Genomic DNA, 15628 nt, shown 5'->3' with positions numbered 1-15628 from the left:
GAGTGCTTACTCGGCATATATACAGCAGATGGTTCTTTAAAGGTCAACGACAAGTCACAAAGCAGGTGATCAAATCACATTAGGATCATACATCACTGAAGATGTTTTTAATGGCTGTCAGGGAGATGCACCCTATGGAACCACATTTTATCCACATCTGTCCAGGACCAGGTGCCTCTAGTCTGGAACAGGAACACTCACAATCTGTTCTGGCCTTGTTGCTTCCGTGCAGTTTGACACATCTATGGCTCTTTCACCTCTCTCTCACCTTGTGCAGATCTGTTTAGTAGAGCAGCAGTGCCACTTCCCAGTGGTGAGGCCAAAGATAATGATAGGTTCAGCATTTACTATCCCAACTGCTTCCACAATCCGTTCCAAACTTTTTCATGGTCTTTCCACTGTAATGAGCACCACAAGACACATATAGATTCCACTGAAAACAAACAGAGGTTCTGTAGAAATCCATATGTTGCATATAGCTCATTGTCCAAACTATACTGATTTATCTTCATTTTAAATCTAAGAAAAACAGGAAGCTGGCACACACTGATGTTGGTGTGCAAAATGCTGGTGTGTCCACAAGATGGCGCCATAGTTTAACTTCTGGTAATGAGTGGGACCTGCTGGCTAATATCTTTTTTTTTTTTTTTTTTTAAATACAAAAATTAGCAGATTTATTACATGCATTGATTGGATTGGACATAACGTCGCGTCATGAACATAAACATGAAAACAATAGCTAAAAAAAACTAAGAAATAAAATACAATTGAGCAGTTAGTCTCATACTATATGTAAGAATCTTTTACATATAAACCTCAGGGGTCAAAGAGAAAAAAAGTCGTTATGGGTTTTTATGGGAAATATTTATTTGGTGATGGATAAGGAGGAACAATATGAAATAGCCTGTATAGGAAACAATGTGACATAGTAAAAAATTGCGACACCGGCTGGCCAACCCATTGACACTGCATTTGTATGGAGTAAGAATATCTGAACCCAGAGTCAGAAAACAAGTGGTTATAATTTTTTTTTTAATGTTATTTTGTTCAATAAAACTTCCTCTGGTTTCCTTCCTCAGTGATGTTGAAAGGAGAAGCCTTTAACTGCAGCCACTGTACCTTTATTTTGGTTGAACTGTAAAAACATCATATTATGAAAGACAGATAAAACAGACTAGTCTATTCTGTTTAAATCCTGCAGAATGACAAGTACATGGGTCCATAACCACGTGGACTCATGTGCTTACAAAGGCCGATACGGTGTGGACTAGTCTGCATCCAGTGTCCCATCACGACTGAGCACCATCTGGACTTAAACTCGCCAGAACTGTGACTAGGACCAGCTTGCTAAGGAACACCATCCAGTCTTGCTTCACATCACAGGAATAAAACGCAAATCAAAAATGACGAAATGGAGCATGTGTGCAAATCATGTCGGTCAACCAATGTTCCTACTTTCACTGCACTGCAGGGATTTCCCATTTTGCACCTCAGCTGTACGCAGCTGTACTCACGTAGGCTTGTCCTGACACGTGCTGTGACATGAGAGGTATAGGAAAGAATACATAATTAACACATGTATTATTTATTTTTACTCTACTTTATTCAATATTGGTTCATAATCATAAAGCAGGACAGTTTCCATGGGAATGTTAGTTCATGACTTCTTAACTGATGGTGCGTCCATCCATATAGGTACACGCACACCTAGCCCACATACACACAGTCCTTCACAGATCGATGCGCAGATGGAGGCCTGGTCATACTTTGCTATTACAGTGCAACAGCCCCCTGTCACATGCACATGGTGGGGCCGGCGTTAATTCTGACTTCTGCGGTCTAAAGCTCCTGGTTCCCTGTGTCTGTGTAGCTACATGTCTCAAACCACGTTCCCCAGTGTTTCGTCACATCCACGTCTCCACCTCCTTTCGCGGTAAAAATGATGGGAGAAAAAATGCTTCATCATTCCTCACCACTTCCTCGTTGGCGTCCTGCCAGTGCAGCCATCCCTCCTCTGCCTCCGCCTGTCTGTGTCTCCGCTAAATATCATCTTTCATCCTCCACACAGCTCTCAACTTTATTCCGACAATAACATGTTTTTAAATCACACGTTAGACAGGCCCGGTTCATCCCTGCTGTTACTATGGCAGCCGCTGACACCGTGACCAGGCCCGCGTTCCGAATGGATCCGAGCAGCACAGGATGACATGACGTCACGTCGCCAGGGCTACCGAGCTCCCCGAGGCACGTGTTCCATATAAAAGCGGAAGGCGGTTGTGTGGGCTGCACACACAGACTGAAGAAGCATCAGCAGCGAGGTAGGTCATATCCCCTGTCACACTGCAGTGTGTAGAGACAACGGCTAAGTGACACATATTTGACTAAACTGTCTAAAATGAGGACGTTAAAGTGTCTTCACATGTTTCAGCCTTTATTCTTTTTATAAATATTAACGCATTTCTTGGCGCAGAAATGACGTCCTGCCATATATAAACTTAACGCAGTTAACAGACTTTAGCTCTCTAGTTGTAGTTTTAAATGTAATTTATTAATTTTTACCGTGAAATTTTGCGCTTATTTCTTGAAACTGACATTAACGTTGCCAGCAACCGGCCTAAAACGTGGCTTTCGTAAAACTACGCAGTACAAACACTCATGCACTGACGAGAGATTAATAGCTTGAAAAGGTTATTTAGCGTTAGGGAGGCTAAAACAGGATGCACGTTTTAATGGGGCAGGAAGAGAAACGGGAGGAGGGGAGGGGATGCGGTCATGGCCTTGCAGTCTGGAGAGAGGCTTGCTGTTGTGTAATGCTTTCTGCGTCTTTTCGTTGCATCATTTAACCTACTAGAAATGTAAACACCCCAAATAATTAAAATTGCAGGAATGCAAAAGGAAGGAATGATGCCGCACTGCAAAGACAAGCCGCAAACGTTAATTATCGCCCATCTTTAATGTAAAAATCGTTGGAAACTGCGCTGTCTTCCTGAGCGGGTGACGTGACATTGGCAGTTCCCATTGCTGCATCTTTGCGGAAGTGGATTAGTCTCCATGTTATGTAATCTAATACAACACTTACACTACGTTTATCACGGCTTAACACTCAATAATAACGCGTGTAAGTGGGAATAGAAGTGCAGAAGCTGCGCAGTAAAACCTCACTGTAATACTTAGTGCTGTGGTTTGTAATGAAGTCGGTGTAATGTTATGAATGAACGGTGAAGCTACGTGACTCCCCCGGTCTTCATGATGAAGGATGCCATCGTTGCGCCATTTGATTTCAGATTAACTGTACTCTCAAAGTGACGGAAAGCAGAAGTCACAGTGATGCAATGAACGATCGAATACGCGTATGTCCTGTCGAAAGATGAAAGAGGATACGAGCCGTCCAGTGATGCGCCCGATAGGCAGCCAGGCAGTGTAATGTCGCATGATTCTGCCGCAGTTCGAGTCCAGATTTAATAGACTTGTTGATGTGCAGAGAAAAGGGCTGAGTTTTTAAAAAATGATACGGTAAAAGCTTGCCTCTATTTTATTTAAATATCAGAACCGAGCTTTACTTAGAAAACTGAATACCAGTCATCTATGTCCTATGGTAAAAAAAAATAGTAAGGAGAAGTTAACAGAAGCATACATGTTTAAAATATCTTTCTAATTCATTATAACAATGCCTGGAAACCACACACTCATATTCTGCAAGCATTTGAATCACCATTGCCTCATATTGATAACCATTATATGTTTAATTATTATTTATAAAGATAAAAGAAAAAGTACAGTAAGTGATACTGTATCATTAATTATTGCAATGTGTATTTGCTTGCAGTTATTTTCATTCACCTCATGTAGGTGTGGTACATGCAGATGCAGCCATGTCTGGCCTTGTCTCACTGCTGAAGGTCATCACTCCAGCTTAGCAAGGTCACGGAAGGCCCTGAGCTGCTATAGTGATGCTGCCCAGCCTTTCAGCTTTGTTCTCAAACTCCTTATTAACTTGAGCTTTGTTATCCATACTGAGCTAGGACATGGGGAGTCACTCCTCATAACTCAAGCTCTGAATAACTGTAGGCTTTTAATAACAGGCCTCACCCTATCAGGAAGCTCTGATCATAGGTTTTGAAAGAAAAAAATCTTTTTAATGAACATGATTTAGGGTTATAACCATCCTCTAGGTTCATATTTTGAAATTTAGTCTTTTAGTTTCATCCAAGCATTTATTTTCTGTGGTTAAAAATTTCCACTTGTTGTTTGGTCAGTGCGCAAAAGTTGATGACTCATGATGTCTCTCATACTTACTTGAGCATTAATTTTGCTGAGTGAGTGCTGTAGATCAGGGTGTGAGGGAAATCTCTGAAATATAAATGTCAGTGACTGTAACTGACATGTACTGCTTTGATGAATAGAAAGTAAACTGTTATCTGATGGGATTATGGATACGTTAGTCCAACTGAACAAGGTCTACAGCCATGTTATTAAGAAAGTGCGGACAATCACACAAGCTAAACGTGGAGTACCTATGACATTGGTGTAGAGTGGAATTTCCGGTGTTCAGGTTTTCCTTTCCCCTTTACTACCCTCTGCAGGCAGGCTGCAGTACAGGTTAGTTCACTGCATTCTGCAGGTAGTTCAAACTCACTGCCAAGAAGAGTGAATTTATTTTGTGACATTAATTTACATAGAGGTTTGAGTCATTGGTCTCTCATAGGGTTGTTATGAGTATTTTTTTCCAAATTGAAACACACTGACAAGTCTTTCACTTAAAGCTATAGTGTGGTTGTCAGTAGGCTGAGGTTAGTATGAGTGTCCCTCTTGATTTTTTTTTTTTCTCTGCAACTGACTCGACCAGTCATTTCATCCAGGATGTGTGTAAGACAGAAAGAACTCCACAGCGACTCAGTTGACCATTTAGGGGAAAAAACCCTACAAACCCTTTAGCTCGGAAGGCCCCTACATGTACAAGGCACTTTTTTATTGAAGTAATTTGAAGATAATTGCACACAGAGAATAAAGGTGTACTGTAAATTGACTGGCTGAGAGACAAGATCAAGGGACAGACTTTAAGAAGTATATTTGTCATCTGCCTTCTGATGCAATCTCACAGGGCTATGGGCAGTGTATGTGTGTGGTCCAGCATTACTTCTGCAGAGTGGTCATGTCTCACACCTGCTGAGTTGTCTGCAGTTTGAGACAACACACATTTTATTAATTCGTGATGGTTGAATTGCATTTTTGTGTATATGACCAAGTCTTTGAAAAACTACAATAGTAGTAGCTTTATCTTAACCCAGGCCTCTGTATATTTGGTCAGAGGACTACATGAATCTATCTCCATGTCACACCCTAAAGTTTGTGGCTGCTTATGCTAATATGTCCTTAATTGAATGTCTGATAGAAAGAGTGGACCTCACACCGTGCCTTCTAAGTAGGACACACAGGCTGGGGTGTTGTGTGTGTGTGTGTGTGTGTGTGTGTGTGTATGTGTCTGACTAGTGATGTGATGGTGTTGGACAGCGAATGCAGCAGGAGCAAAGTGACATTGCCTGAGCAGTGAGATTATAAAGAGCAAGGAAGCAGGTATACAGGAGCAGCAGACCACAATTTTTGACTCCAAATCACTAATATGCTCCTATAAGTGTCTATATTCATTCATTAAATCTTTAGTAAGGACACAAAGTATAAATGGTCCATAGCTCAGAAAAAAATCAGTGACTATAAAGTCTATAACTCACTCAAATGTATGAAGTGGACTACAGAGGCTGGCAAAAAGAGAAAACATGATCTAATTGGTCAGTTTGTTTGGCCTATAGCCAATCAACTCACTGCAGTGGAAAAACACTGGAGAGGAAGAGGGTGTGACAGAAGGATAAAAAGTTTGAAAGAAAGGTTTGAGTAGCTGACATCTGAAGGCAGGGCAGACTAAGGAGAAAGGTTGGCTGAGTGTTACAGTAGATACTGGAAATTCAATTTCCAGTGGATATGCAGACCTGGCTTACCAAAAAAATAAGTATACTAGTTTTAGTCTAAACCTAGCCTCTTGTCACATGAATATAGGTTGTTATCCAGTTATACTTTTAACGGTAACAGCTAGTCTATATACTAAACCAACAGGCCAGTCATCATCCTAAATAATAAGGTGAATTGTTGAATATGTGGCCTGTGTGTATGTGAACTGCAGCCTACTGTGAGCTATCTGTGCTCCTCAAACCTCAGGTACATATAAGGGAGAATAGCAGGTGACTGTAAGCTGCAGAGATATTACAGACAAAAGAAAAACTGGTGTTTATCTGGGTGCTTGACATTACGGGAGGTATTGGCAGAAATGAAGTCCTCTCCTTTCCTCTCTTCTTACTTGCTCTTCCAGTCATCCAACAGTTTTTTTTTTTCTCTGATTGAAGGTTTTACTACATGATGCAGTCTGTTGTCTTTGTCCTTTAGTAGTCAACTAGTTATGAGCCATCTTTCCCTCAGTGGTCCCTCCAGTGCACATGCATAGCTGTAATTATGATGTGATAGAATTTACTGAAATGTTCATGTGACATTTCTGAATCACTGTTAAACTGGGTTTTGTAATAAATCATAAGGAGAATTGTTTGTGAATGTGTGAGATAAGTTTATAATAAACAGGTTTTACTAGAAAAAAAAAGGGTGATGGTATTTTTTGTTTTTATTTTTGCATCACATGGCAGTTGTGTGTTGCATAGCCCACCTCACCCATTTTAACTGGAAAATGGGAAAAATGGGTCACAGCTCAGAGGGCTTGCAGGGTTATGATAACCTAAATACACCAAATAAAGAATGGAAAAGTCAGATGAACAGGGGGGGGTGGATGGAGGCTGCAGAATTTTAATGATTTGTTTGGGTGGTGGGGAGATTCAGACACTGAGGCCAAAATACCATTCATTGCCATTGTGGTGCTTTCAACTAGGCCTTCACCAAAAGGGAAGTGCATGAGTTTTAGAAAGTTCCTTTTCAGTTGATTTCCCAACACTGATAACAATATCATGGGTTTTCAGTACTTGACACTCTTAAATTAGTCCTTTTAAAGCTGTTTTCTGAGGGCTCAGTGTAGTAAATCTGAGTTTGTTGTAGATGGTCAGAAAATTGTTGAAAGAACCTTTCTACACTTCATGTATCTGGCAGTCTCTCCAACTCATCTTCCAACATTTTAATGAGTGTCAGCAGATTGTGAGCTGCACTTAAAAACAGCTTCTCTGCTCTGCTCTGCACAACGCTGCCTCTATGAGCTGGGGCATGTCTGACTGCTGCCACAGAGTACGTGCTGAATAACACATGAGGGCTGATTGGTCTACAGTCAGAAGAGACAGGACTGCGGTGAAGTAAAAGTGCTGTTGACTATAGAGTTTTTTTTCTAATATAAAATGGCATATAAAGTGTTCCTGTATATGTAAAAGTTAAATAAAACATTGTATTTTATAATGATAACATAACAGGGATCTAACCAAATATATGTGTAGACATGTTGCAGTCAATTTATTTTGAAATTTATTACCAAACATTTTGCATGTTTTGGTGTTACAAGACCAGCTGGTGCTACAAGAAGATATGATAGTGCAGTTTTAAATTCCATTCATTCATTACTGCTGCATAAAGTGATGATTTTAGTACAACATGGCCCAGTAATATTACTGGCTTACACAAGCTATTCAGTTTCACCTGTAAAGCCACTCAGCATTAACAGGATGTATAATCAGAATTTAAGTCTTAACTGAAATAATGAAATAAACATGCATGGATGCTTTAACCCTTCCCTCTTCTCCCATTGATTGTCTAAATATACACTGTTGGCAGACTAGAGTGACACTCAGGGAGACTGACACACATGCACCTACCCTGTAGTAGCATTTCTAACACTTACATTTTGATATTGTTTTACTCAAACAACTAACTGTCAAATATGATCACAGTAATTTAATCATATTCTCAACTTCTTCACATATGGGACCACATCTCTTCCACCAGACCTCTCAAATGTGGCTCCTCTAGCCACACATTTTATGTGCCATAGTGATTGAAATAGTAAACTCATTCAAAGGAAGAGTAGTGTGACAGTAGAGCAGCCATTTTATGTTGTAAAACCCAGGGCAACTGCTCTGTATAGAGAAAATGGAGCGGTTCTTATTGAGAGAGAGAGAGACTGAGCCAAGGAGTGAGACAAATAGTGGAAAAGTGCACAAGCATACAGGGTAGCGTTCAAAAGAGGAAAGGGAGAAGGCTACTGATGAGTTTTGTGAATGCAGTGGGAACCAAGTATAAAGAAAAGGACAGTAATGTGAGAACAGCCTGGTCAAGCTCTGTTTACCTCTCTCTCTCTGCATTTCTCTGTGGGTGACCTTGCATTATGGATGCAGTAGCAGTAGAGCGCAAAATGGCATCTCTGCTCTGACAGGACAGCAATATGCTAACAAGAAAAAATGTTACTAACAAGTACTGTTGGAGCTGTGGCAGATTTTTCAATAAATAGATACTAATAATGGAAAAACAGTGTTACAGTCCAGCCATGAGAGAGCATCTATGTTTGCTTAATAACAAGTGAATAAATCCAGGTTAAAATGTTCCAAGCTATCGTCTATGATTGTTCATGTTTGACAGGCTGTCCTGGTTGCCCCCTTTAGCCTATCTAAGGTGCTCCCACAGGCCTGTCCTACATGTTCCCCACTGACACACGCATTCACAGTGTGACACTCACAACAGATTAGGAGATTACAGTAGTCTAAAACCAGTCAGCCACTTTCAAGGACAGTCCATGTTGCCCTTACTTTACCTGTGCCTGTCACATACACTCACACGTTAGCTTCTGGCCAGGCCAACACCCCATTGCAAAGAGTGCCTCCTTGGGCTACCACTGACAGACATAGGTCAAAAGTGTAGAAGAAGAAGAAGTGGAGTTAGTTAGAAGGTACAGAATGTGAAGAGAGGAAAAGAGAGGGGAAGCAATCACCAGACCAGTTGGCGGAAGAAAGAGGGGAGGAGAGGACAAAGCAGGCATGGTGCAGGTGGTTGAGCAGATGAGTGTAAAATATGAAAGCAGAGGGTATAGAGGCCACATAGTTGAATCAAGGCCAGACTTCCTCTCTCTTCAGTCAGCAGACAAGTCTGTTTGTTGTTACATACCTACCACTTTGTCACTCCCTTAATATTATATTTACTAAACATGTCTGTGCATGATATGCATGAACGCCTACCTACTCCTGCAGCGGATGCACATAAAACACTATTTATATCCTGTATTTTTCCTAAAGATGAACTGAATCTCACCTATGCCCACTTTGTCTTTTCTATCTTATACTAACGTTACAAACCTTCTGCACACCAGCCTTGGTGTGTTTTGAAATGGTCCTACTACCAGTCTCTCGTCAAGTTATTTAGGAACAAAGCATAGGAGAAGACCTGTTAACAGTGTGATGGTCAGTACAACTGAAGAAGAAGAAAAGGAATAAAGGAAGAAGAGAAAAATTATGAGAAAAGGTGTTCTGGTGGGTTTTATAATACCAAGTGATATGTGATATGACAAATGATATACAGGTCATACACAAATGCAGACTGTGTTTTGGACTTGTAGCAGAAGCTTTAGACTAGAGAGGCCAATTAGACATGGTCACATTACACTAATGCAACACACACACACACACACACACACAAATTGTATATTACACACAACTTCACTAACCTTAATAAAGCCACCTCTTGCTGCCGGGCCAACAGTTTGCCTTAGTCCAAACATTCATTTGTTTGTTGTCAAGCTTCCCATCTGACAGAGTCACAAAGAAGAGTGGGCATTTGCTGGCATATTATTAAGCCTCTGTGAGTCTCTGCTGTTGAGAACAGATGCCTTATTCTCTATCTGACAGTGTGTTGCCAGTTAGAGGACATTACTAAGTGAGATTTGATAGCTTGCATCTTTTTGTTATGCTCATCAGTCAGGTTTCATCTTTCTAATGTCATGAATTTCTCTTTTTTTCTGTTTCCCTCAGGTAACTCCACACCCTTAAACAGCAGCAGCCATGTCAGACCTCTGTGTTGGAATCAATGGGTGAGTTCAAAACACAGGATTATAAAAAGAATGGTTCAGACAGATTTTAGGATTATTGGGTGGGTGGGGGGGGGCACAGTAAATGACTAGGGAGAGGGATGAAAGGCTGTTTTATTTTTTATATTAGACAGTGACCCCAGATTTAAGTTTGTCCTGCTGCCTGCAGCTCTTCATGTAATACATTTACTGTGGCTACATGTTGTAGAATTTATTTTTTTCTTGCAACATATTAAACTGACCTTACACAATAGTTATCCAAAACTATGGATTTTCTTTCTGTAATTAATTCACTGTAAAAGCTTCCAGCAATGGTAAGAGCTTTGCATGCATTAATAATGAGGAGTAGAGCTCATGATTTCTAATTGCTGATAGGGATACATACTAAGATATTTTTTCTGTGGTAGTCAGAAAAGGCTATTGGAAGATCCATGTGGTCCCAGGAGTGGTTCAACATCCTGAGGAAGTTTCCCACCATTTTCCCCATAGCTATTATTAATTTATCTCTTCTCTCTGCAGCTTTGGTCGTATTGGCCGTCTGGTCTTGAGGGCTTGCCTTCAGAAGGGCATTAAGGTTGTCGCCATCAATGACCCCTTCATTGACTTGCAATACATGGTGAGAAAATGTACTCTTATTTATAAAATGATTCATAAATATGTATAAAACTACATGTATCATCATTTATCACTTAAATAATGGGTTGTAATGCGAGATTTAAGCTTGCTGCATCTATTGAAGGATTGTATACATTTTACCATGTAGCTAAATTGACTGTGAATTTACCTTGTTTACCCTTGCCTTTATATACCCATCATTTTATTTCTTCCTCTTAAGGTCTACATGTTTAAGTATGACTCCACCCATGGCCGTTATCATGGTGACATCTGTCAGGAGGATGGCAAGCTCATCGTTGATGGTAATGCCATTTCTGTCTTCCAGAGGTAAGTGATGATGACGTTCAGTTGTATATCTGCAGTGTTGCTACTTGCTGGCACTTCAGTTTGAATTACCTTCCTTATTTTAGGTTTCATTTCATGGTGAGGTACCGTATTTTACAGACTATAAGTGGCACTTTTTTTACTCCTCTGGCCTATCCTGTGACTAATACAGGAAAGAAACTTAAGTATGTTTTTATGTTCAACAAGGCTGTTTTTGCTAAAAGCAACTTATACTCCGGTACAACTTATAGTCTGGAAAATATAATATTTTATGCTGTTTTGACCTCCTGTTATTTCATATGCTGAGTACATTCCTGGCACTGGAACAAAGCTTTCTGAAGCCTTGGGCCTCACTCCTGTAGCTATCCTGTCCTGCCATTGCACTGAATGTTGTTTTAGTCCTTTGAGTAATGGCGCCTCCTCTCCTCAAAAGGCAGTACCAACAAAGTGTAGAGACATTCCTGTTTCACAGTGAGCACTCCTTGTCTCCTAGTTTTAATAAACTGTCTGGTGTTTTTGGCAGTGCACTTAATGTTTACATTCCAAGTTGTTAAATCAAAACTTATTTTTTGTTCAATCCTAACTTAAAAGTATCTAAAGAGGGTCTTTATACTTAATTCAACAGGATAATCAGTTAATGTACAACTTTTTTGTAGTATTTTGATATTTTGTTACCTAAGTTTAATGTCACCAAATGGTACTAATGACTGTGTTCTGTGTTTAACTCTAGTATGAAGCCAGCAGAGATCCCATGGGGCAGTGCTGGAGCCAAATATGTTGTTGAGTCCACTGGAGTCTTCCTCAGTGTGGAGAAAGCCTCTGTATGTATACCCACACATAACATATGTACATGTACAGCAACACATATATATACAGACTGCCGGACACTTCAATTTTTAACCTCTTCTCTCCTGCTCTCTTGCAGTCTCACCTGCAGGGTGGGGCTCAGCGTGTGGTTGTGTCCGCCCCATCACCTGATGCTCCAATGTTTGTCATGGGAGTGAATGAGGACAAATACGACCCCTCCTCCATGACCATCGTCAGGTAACTCAACTTTAGTCTTGGATATACATTCACACAGTGCAGTGTTAATTTTGACAATATTATGAGGTCTAAATAGAGAAATGTATGAGTTGAATCTACTCAGGTAGTGAGTGATGTGTCTGTCTTTGTGTTGATAGTAATGCCTCCTGTACCACCAACTGCCTGGCCCCCCTGGCCAAAGTCATCCATGATAACTTTGGCATTGAGGAGGCTCTTATGGTAAGTTATATGAAATCTGTGCGTGCTCATAAAAACTCGTGTTTTTTTTTTGTTTTGTTTTTTTTTAATTTGGTGCTGTATATTAGATTCAGAAAAAAATTAATTTGAACAGTGAGCCTTACTTATATGTATGAAAATGTATGTTTCCTGTGTTTAAAATGTCACACTCCTCTGTAGACTACAGTCCATGCATACACAGCAACTCAGAAGACAGTGGATGGTCCCAGCGCCAAGGCCTGGCGTGATGGCCGCGGTGCCCACCAGAACATCATTCCAGCCTCCACTGGTGCTGCCAAGGCAGTGGGCAAAGTCATTCCTGAGCTCAATGGGTAAGAACAACCTCACCATCATCAGCTAAGCCTTTACTAACTGCAACAGGGAATTCGAGAAAGGCCTAAAAAGTCTCATATCTCTCTTCTATCTTCTTTAGCAAGCTCACAGGTATGGCATTCAGGGTGCCAGTGGCCGATGTGTCAGTGGTTGACTTGACATGCCGTCTTTCCAAGCCTGCATCTTATGCTGAGATTAAGGAAGCTGTGAAGAAGGCTGCACGTGGGCCTCTGAAGGGAGTCCTGGGTTATACTGAAGACCAGGTAACAGCTGAAGATATTTCACAAACATGGTTAATATGTAGGAATAATGTCGGAACTGGAGTTGTAACGTAGTGGGACGTGCTTATTCATTTATTTTGTTTTGATAGATTACACTGAAAACATTTGTTCCTGTCCCAAATGAATGTGATAATTTATTTTTTGAGAAAATGGAAACAGACTCACTAAAATTTGCCTGGTCTGGTTTGTGTTTTGCAGGTGGTGTCTTCTGATTTCATTGGTGACACCCACTCCTCCATCTTTGATGCTGGTGCTGGCATCTCCCTCAATGACAACTTTGTCAAGCTTATTTCCTGGTTAGTTTTCAGAGGCTTTGTTCATTTAAAGCAGCACAATAGCTGTAATTCAAGTGTTCACACTGTTACTGTATCAAAACCAAATGTTTGATTTTATCTGTCTTGTTTTTCCTCCCTCTTTCTCTCTAGGTATGACAATGAGTTTGGCTACAGCCACCGTGTTGCTGACCTGCTGCTGTACATGCACTCCAAAGAGTAGAGTTGTCCTGGCCAAAACAGAAGTCAGGAAAGGGACCACCCCAACCATCCTCCTAATCCCTCTCTTTTACACTCATGCCCTGATCATAGCCAAGTCATAGCATCACAGCCCTTAGCTCTACTACAGTATACGTACAGTAGGTAGCAGCAGTGTGTTTGAGTGTCCTGAGTTTCTCCTTTTTTCTTTTCAGAACCAGAAAAGTGGTTAGTTACAGTATTTGTGTCTGTGTGTCCCCTCTCCATCTCCCACTGCCACTTTAGATGTGTTGTTATGGCTCAGTACCATGGTAACTACTGTACCCATCTCCCTGTTGGTGTGTTTTAAAAGCTGAATCACCAGTGGAAGGAGGAAGCTGAGAGGAAGAACTACTGTAACTCTGCTTAAGAGCAATGAGACAAGAAATAAAACTTGAAAAACCTCACACTGTCCTGGCTCGTTGTTATTATTATTATTTTAATGTGTACTGACTGATGCCCCTCACTTTAAATTTTTTTGGTCTTGGCAAGCACTTAATCATTTATGCAGCCCGTGTGTATCCAATGCAACATTTTTCAGTTGTAATAATTGTTCAAGTAAAACTCTTGTTCTTCTATCATTATATTTGCTTTTACATTACATTTTAATTATATAGTGTCCAGGTTTACTCCGCCTGTCAATACAGAAGGATAACTGTTGTGAAGAAATGGTGGAAATAAGATATAAATTTGTTTTTTTGGACTATTCTGATATTCCAACCATGTAAAGGTTGTAGGCATCAGCAGCAATCTGCTAAATATAAATGTTCATATATCAGTGTAACTGGAAATTCTGTTGCAAAGATACATAAGGCTGGATAGTCAGGAGAGAATATCAATTTCTCTTTGGAGAAGAAGTAGATATTGATGGAGCATGTGCTAAATATCCAAATTCTTGCTGATCGGTTCACTTAAAAAAATCTAAATCCTTTTTCAAACCATGTGTCCTCTTGTACTGTGTAACTGTGGTGGTGAAATGCATATTTTAGGTACTTCTGGCTGGATAGTTCAGGTTCATGCTACTTTACACGTTTATAACACTATAATTCTGAAGGTAGTATTGTTGGTTTTACTCCATGACATTTATTGGGCAGCTTTCAATACTAGTCATTTTTGCTGCACTGCCACCTGCTGTTTTACTGAACACACTGCAACAGCAAAAACATTTCACAGGTCCTTATATTGCAACAATTGTTATATAAGGATCATTACTGGTTTTATATGTGGCCTTTATATGTGCTATTAAAAAATATCACCTATTTATTTATATAAGTGTGGTGGTGGTGTGGTAGACGCTTAGTGTTAATTATATGTTTGAATGAATTGTCTGCATAGAAACAATCATATCCCAGTCATCAGATTTTAGATATAGCTTGAAAAATAAAGAAAAGCCCATGTGTTGAAGTGTTGAAAATTTGGGACCAAGAACACTGTTCATGTTAAGTGTTAACACTGACATCTTTATTTCAGAATGCTCTTACCTGCTATGCTTTTGAACTAAAGCAATGTTGCATTTTGTTTGAAGAGATAACATTGGATGGAAACTAAGGTACAGTAAGACAAGTCTGGTAAACAGGCACAAGATTGTTCTCATTTGCATCTCTTGTCTACAAAGATTCAAATCCAGCCATTTGCCTGCAGCCTAATTTCCCCATGCAATCACAGAGACTGGACAGTTTTGAATGTACAGGATTTGAATGAAGGATTCAGATGGAGTGAGCACAACATTTTACTGCACACATGACTGGCTTTGGATCCACTTTGTTTTGTAATTCTTTTTTCCCACATTTTTTTATTATATATTTTAAATAGAGCTTATGCTGACACAAAATCAAGACAATGTTTTCCTAATGACAAAAATATACCACTGGCATCACACCAATTTGCCATTGTGATTTTTTTGTATCCCAGGGTCTAGAGGGTACCTGCATTAGCACAGACATAAAACTAGCACTGATTTAAAACTTAGCATGACAGGAAGTTTAAAAAACTCCAAACAAAAACTTTTGAGAAACATTCTACAGGCTATAATGATAGAATTTAGATTAACATTATAATCAAACATTACTACACCTAGTCATGCCAGCAGGTGTGGAGAGGTGCTACTGGTCAGCTGGATGTGATGAGGTGTGTCCAGGGAGGTGTTCAGGTATAAAGCATGACAGCTCCTCACCAGCTGCTGACCAAACCACACACTGGCTAACAGGGGCCCGGCCATCTCTGACTTGTGGTGACAGAACCAGTGATGGGGAACAGGA

The 15628-nt window shown here is 40.2% G+C and overlaps 1 protein-coding gene across 1 annotated transcript; it reads left to right on the top strand.

The window, feature by feature from the left end:
* Positions 1-2241: 2241 nt before the first annotated feature.
* Positions 2242-13777, top strand: gapdhs (glyceraldehyde-3-phosphate dehydrogenase, spermatogenic). Its single transcript, XM_026293236.1, has 11 exons — positions 2242-2318; positions 9993-10051; positions 10568-10664; positions 10884-10990; positions 11718-11808; positions 11913-12031; positions 12169-12250; positions 12428-12579; positions 12681-12843; positions 13060-13157; positions 13287-13777. Exons 2-11 carry the CDS (start codon positions 10023-10025, stop codon positions 13354-13356), a joined length of 1008 nt encoding a protein of 335 aa, XP_026149021.1. The 5' UTR covers positions 2242-2318; positions 9993-10022; the 3' UTR covers positions 13357-13777.
* Positions 13778-15628: the final 1851 nt, after the last annotated feature.

The sequence above is a fragment of the Mastacembelus armatus genome, chromosome 16 (assembly GCF_900324485.2).
Source record: "Mastacembelus armatus chromosome 16, fMasArm1.2, whole genome shotgun sequence".
NCBI lineage: Eukaryota > Metazoa > Chordata > Actinopteri > Synbranchiformes > Mastacembelidae > Mastacembelus > Mastacembelus armatus.
The sequence above is the reverse complement of the archived record's forward strand: the minus strand, read 5'-3'. Positions and strand labels throughout refer to the sequence as shown.

Coding starts and splice junctions, on each gene's coding strand:
- gapdhs (XM_026293236.1), top strand. CDS start 10,023: ATGTCAGACCTCTGTGTTGGAATCAATGG. Junction 10,665..10,883: donor TCATTGACTTGCAATACATG/GTGAGAAAATGT, acceptor CTTCCTCTTAAG/GTCTACATGTTTAAGTATGA. Junction 12,844..13,059: donor TGGGTTATACTGAAGACCAG/GTAACAGCTGAA, acceptor TGTGTTTTGCAG/GTGGTGTCTTCTGATTTCAT.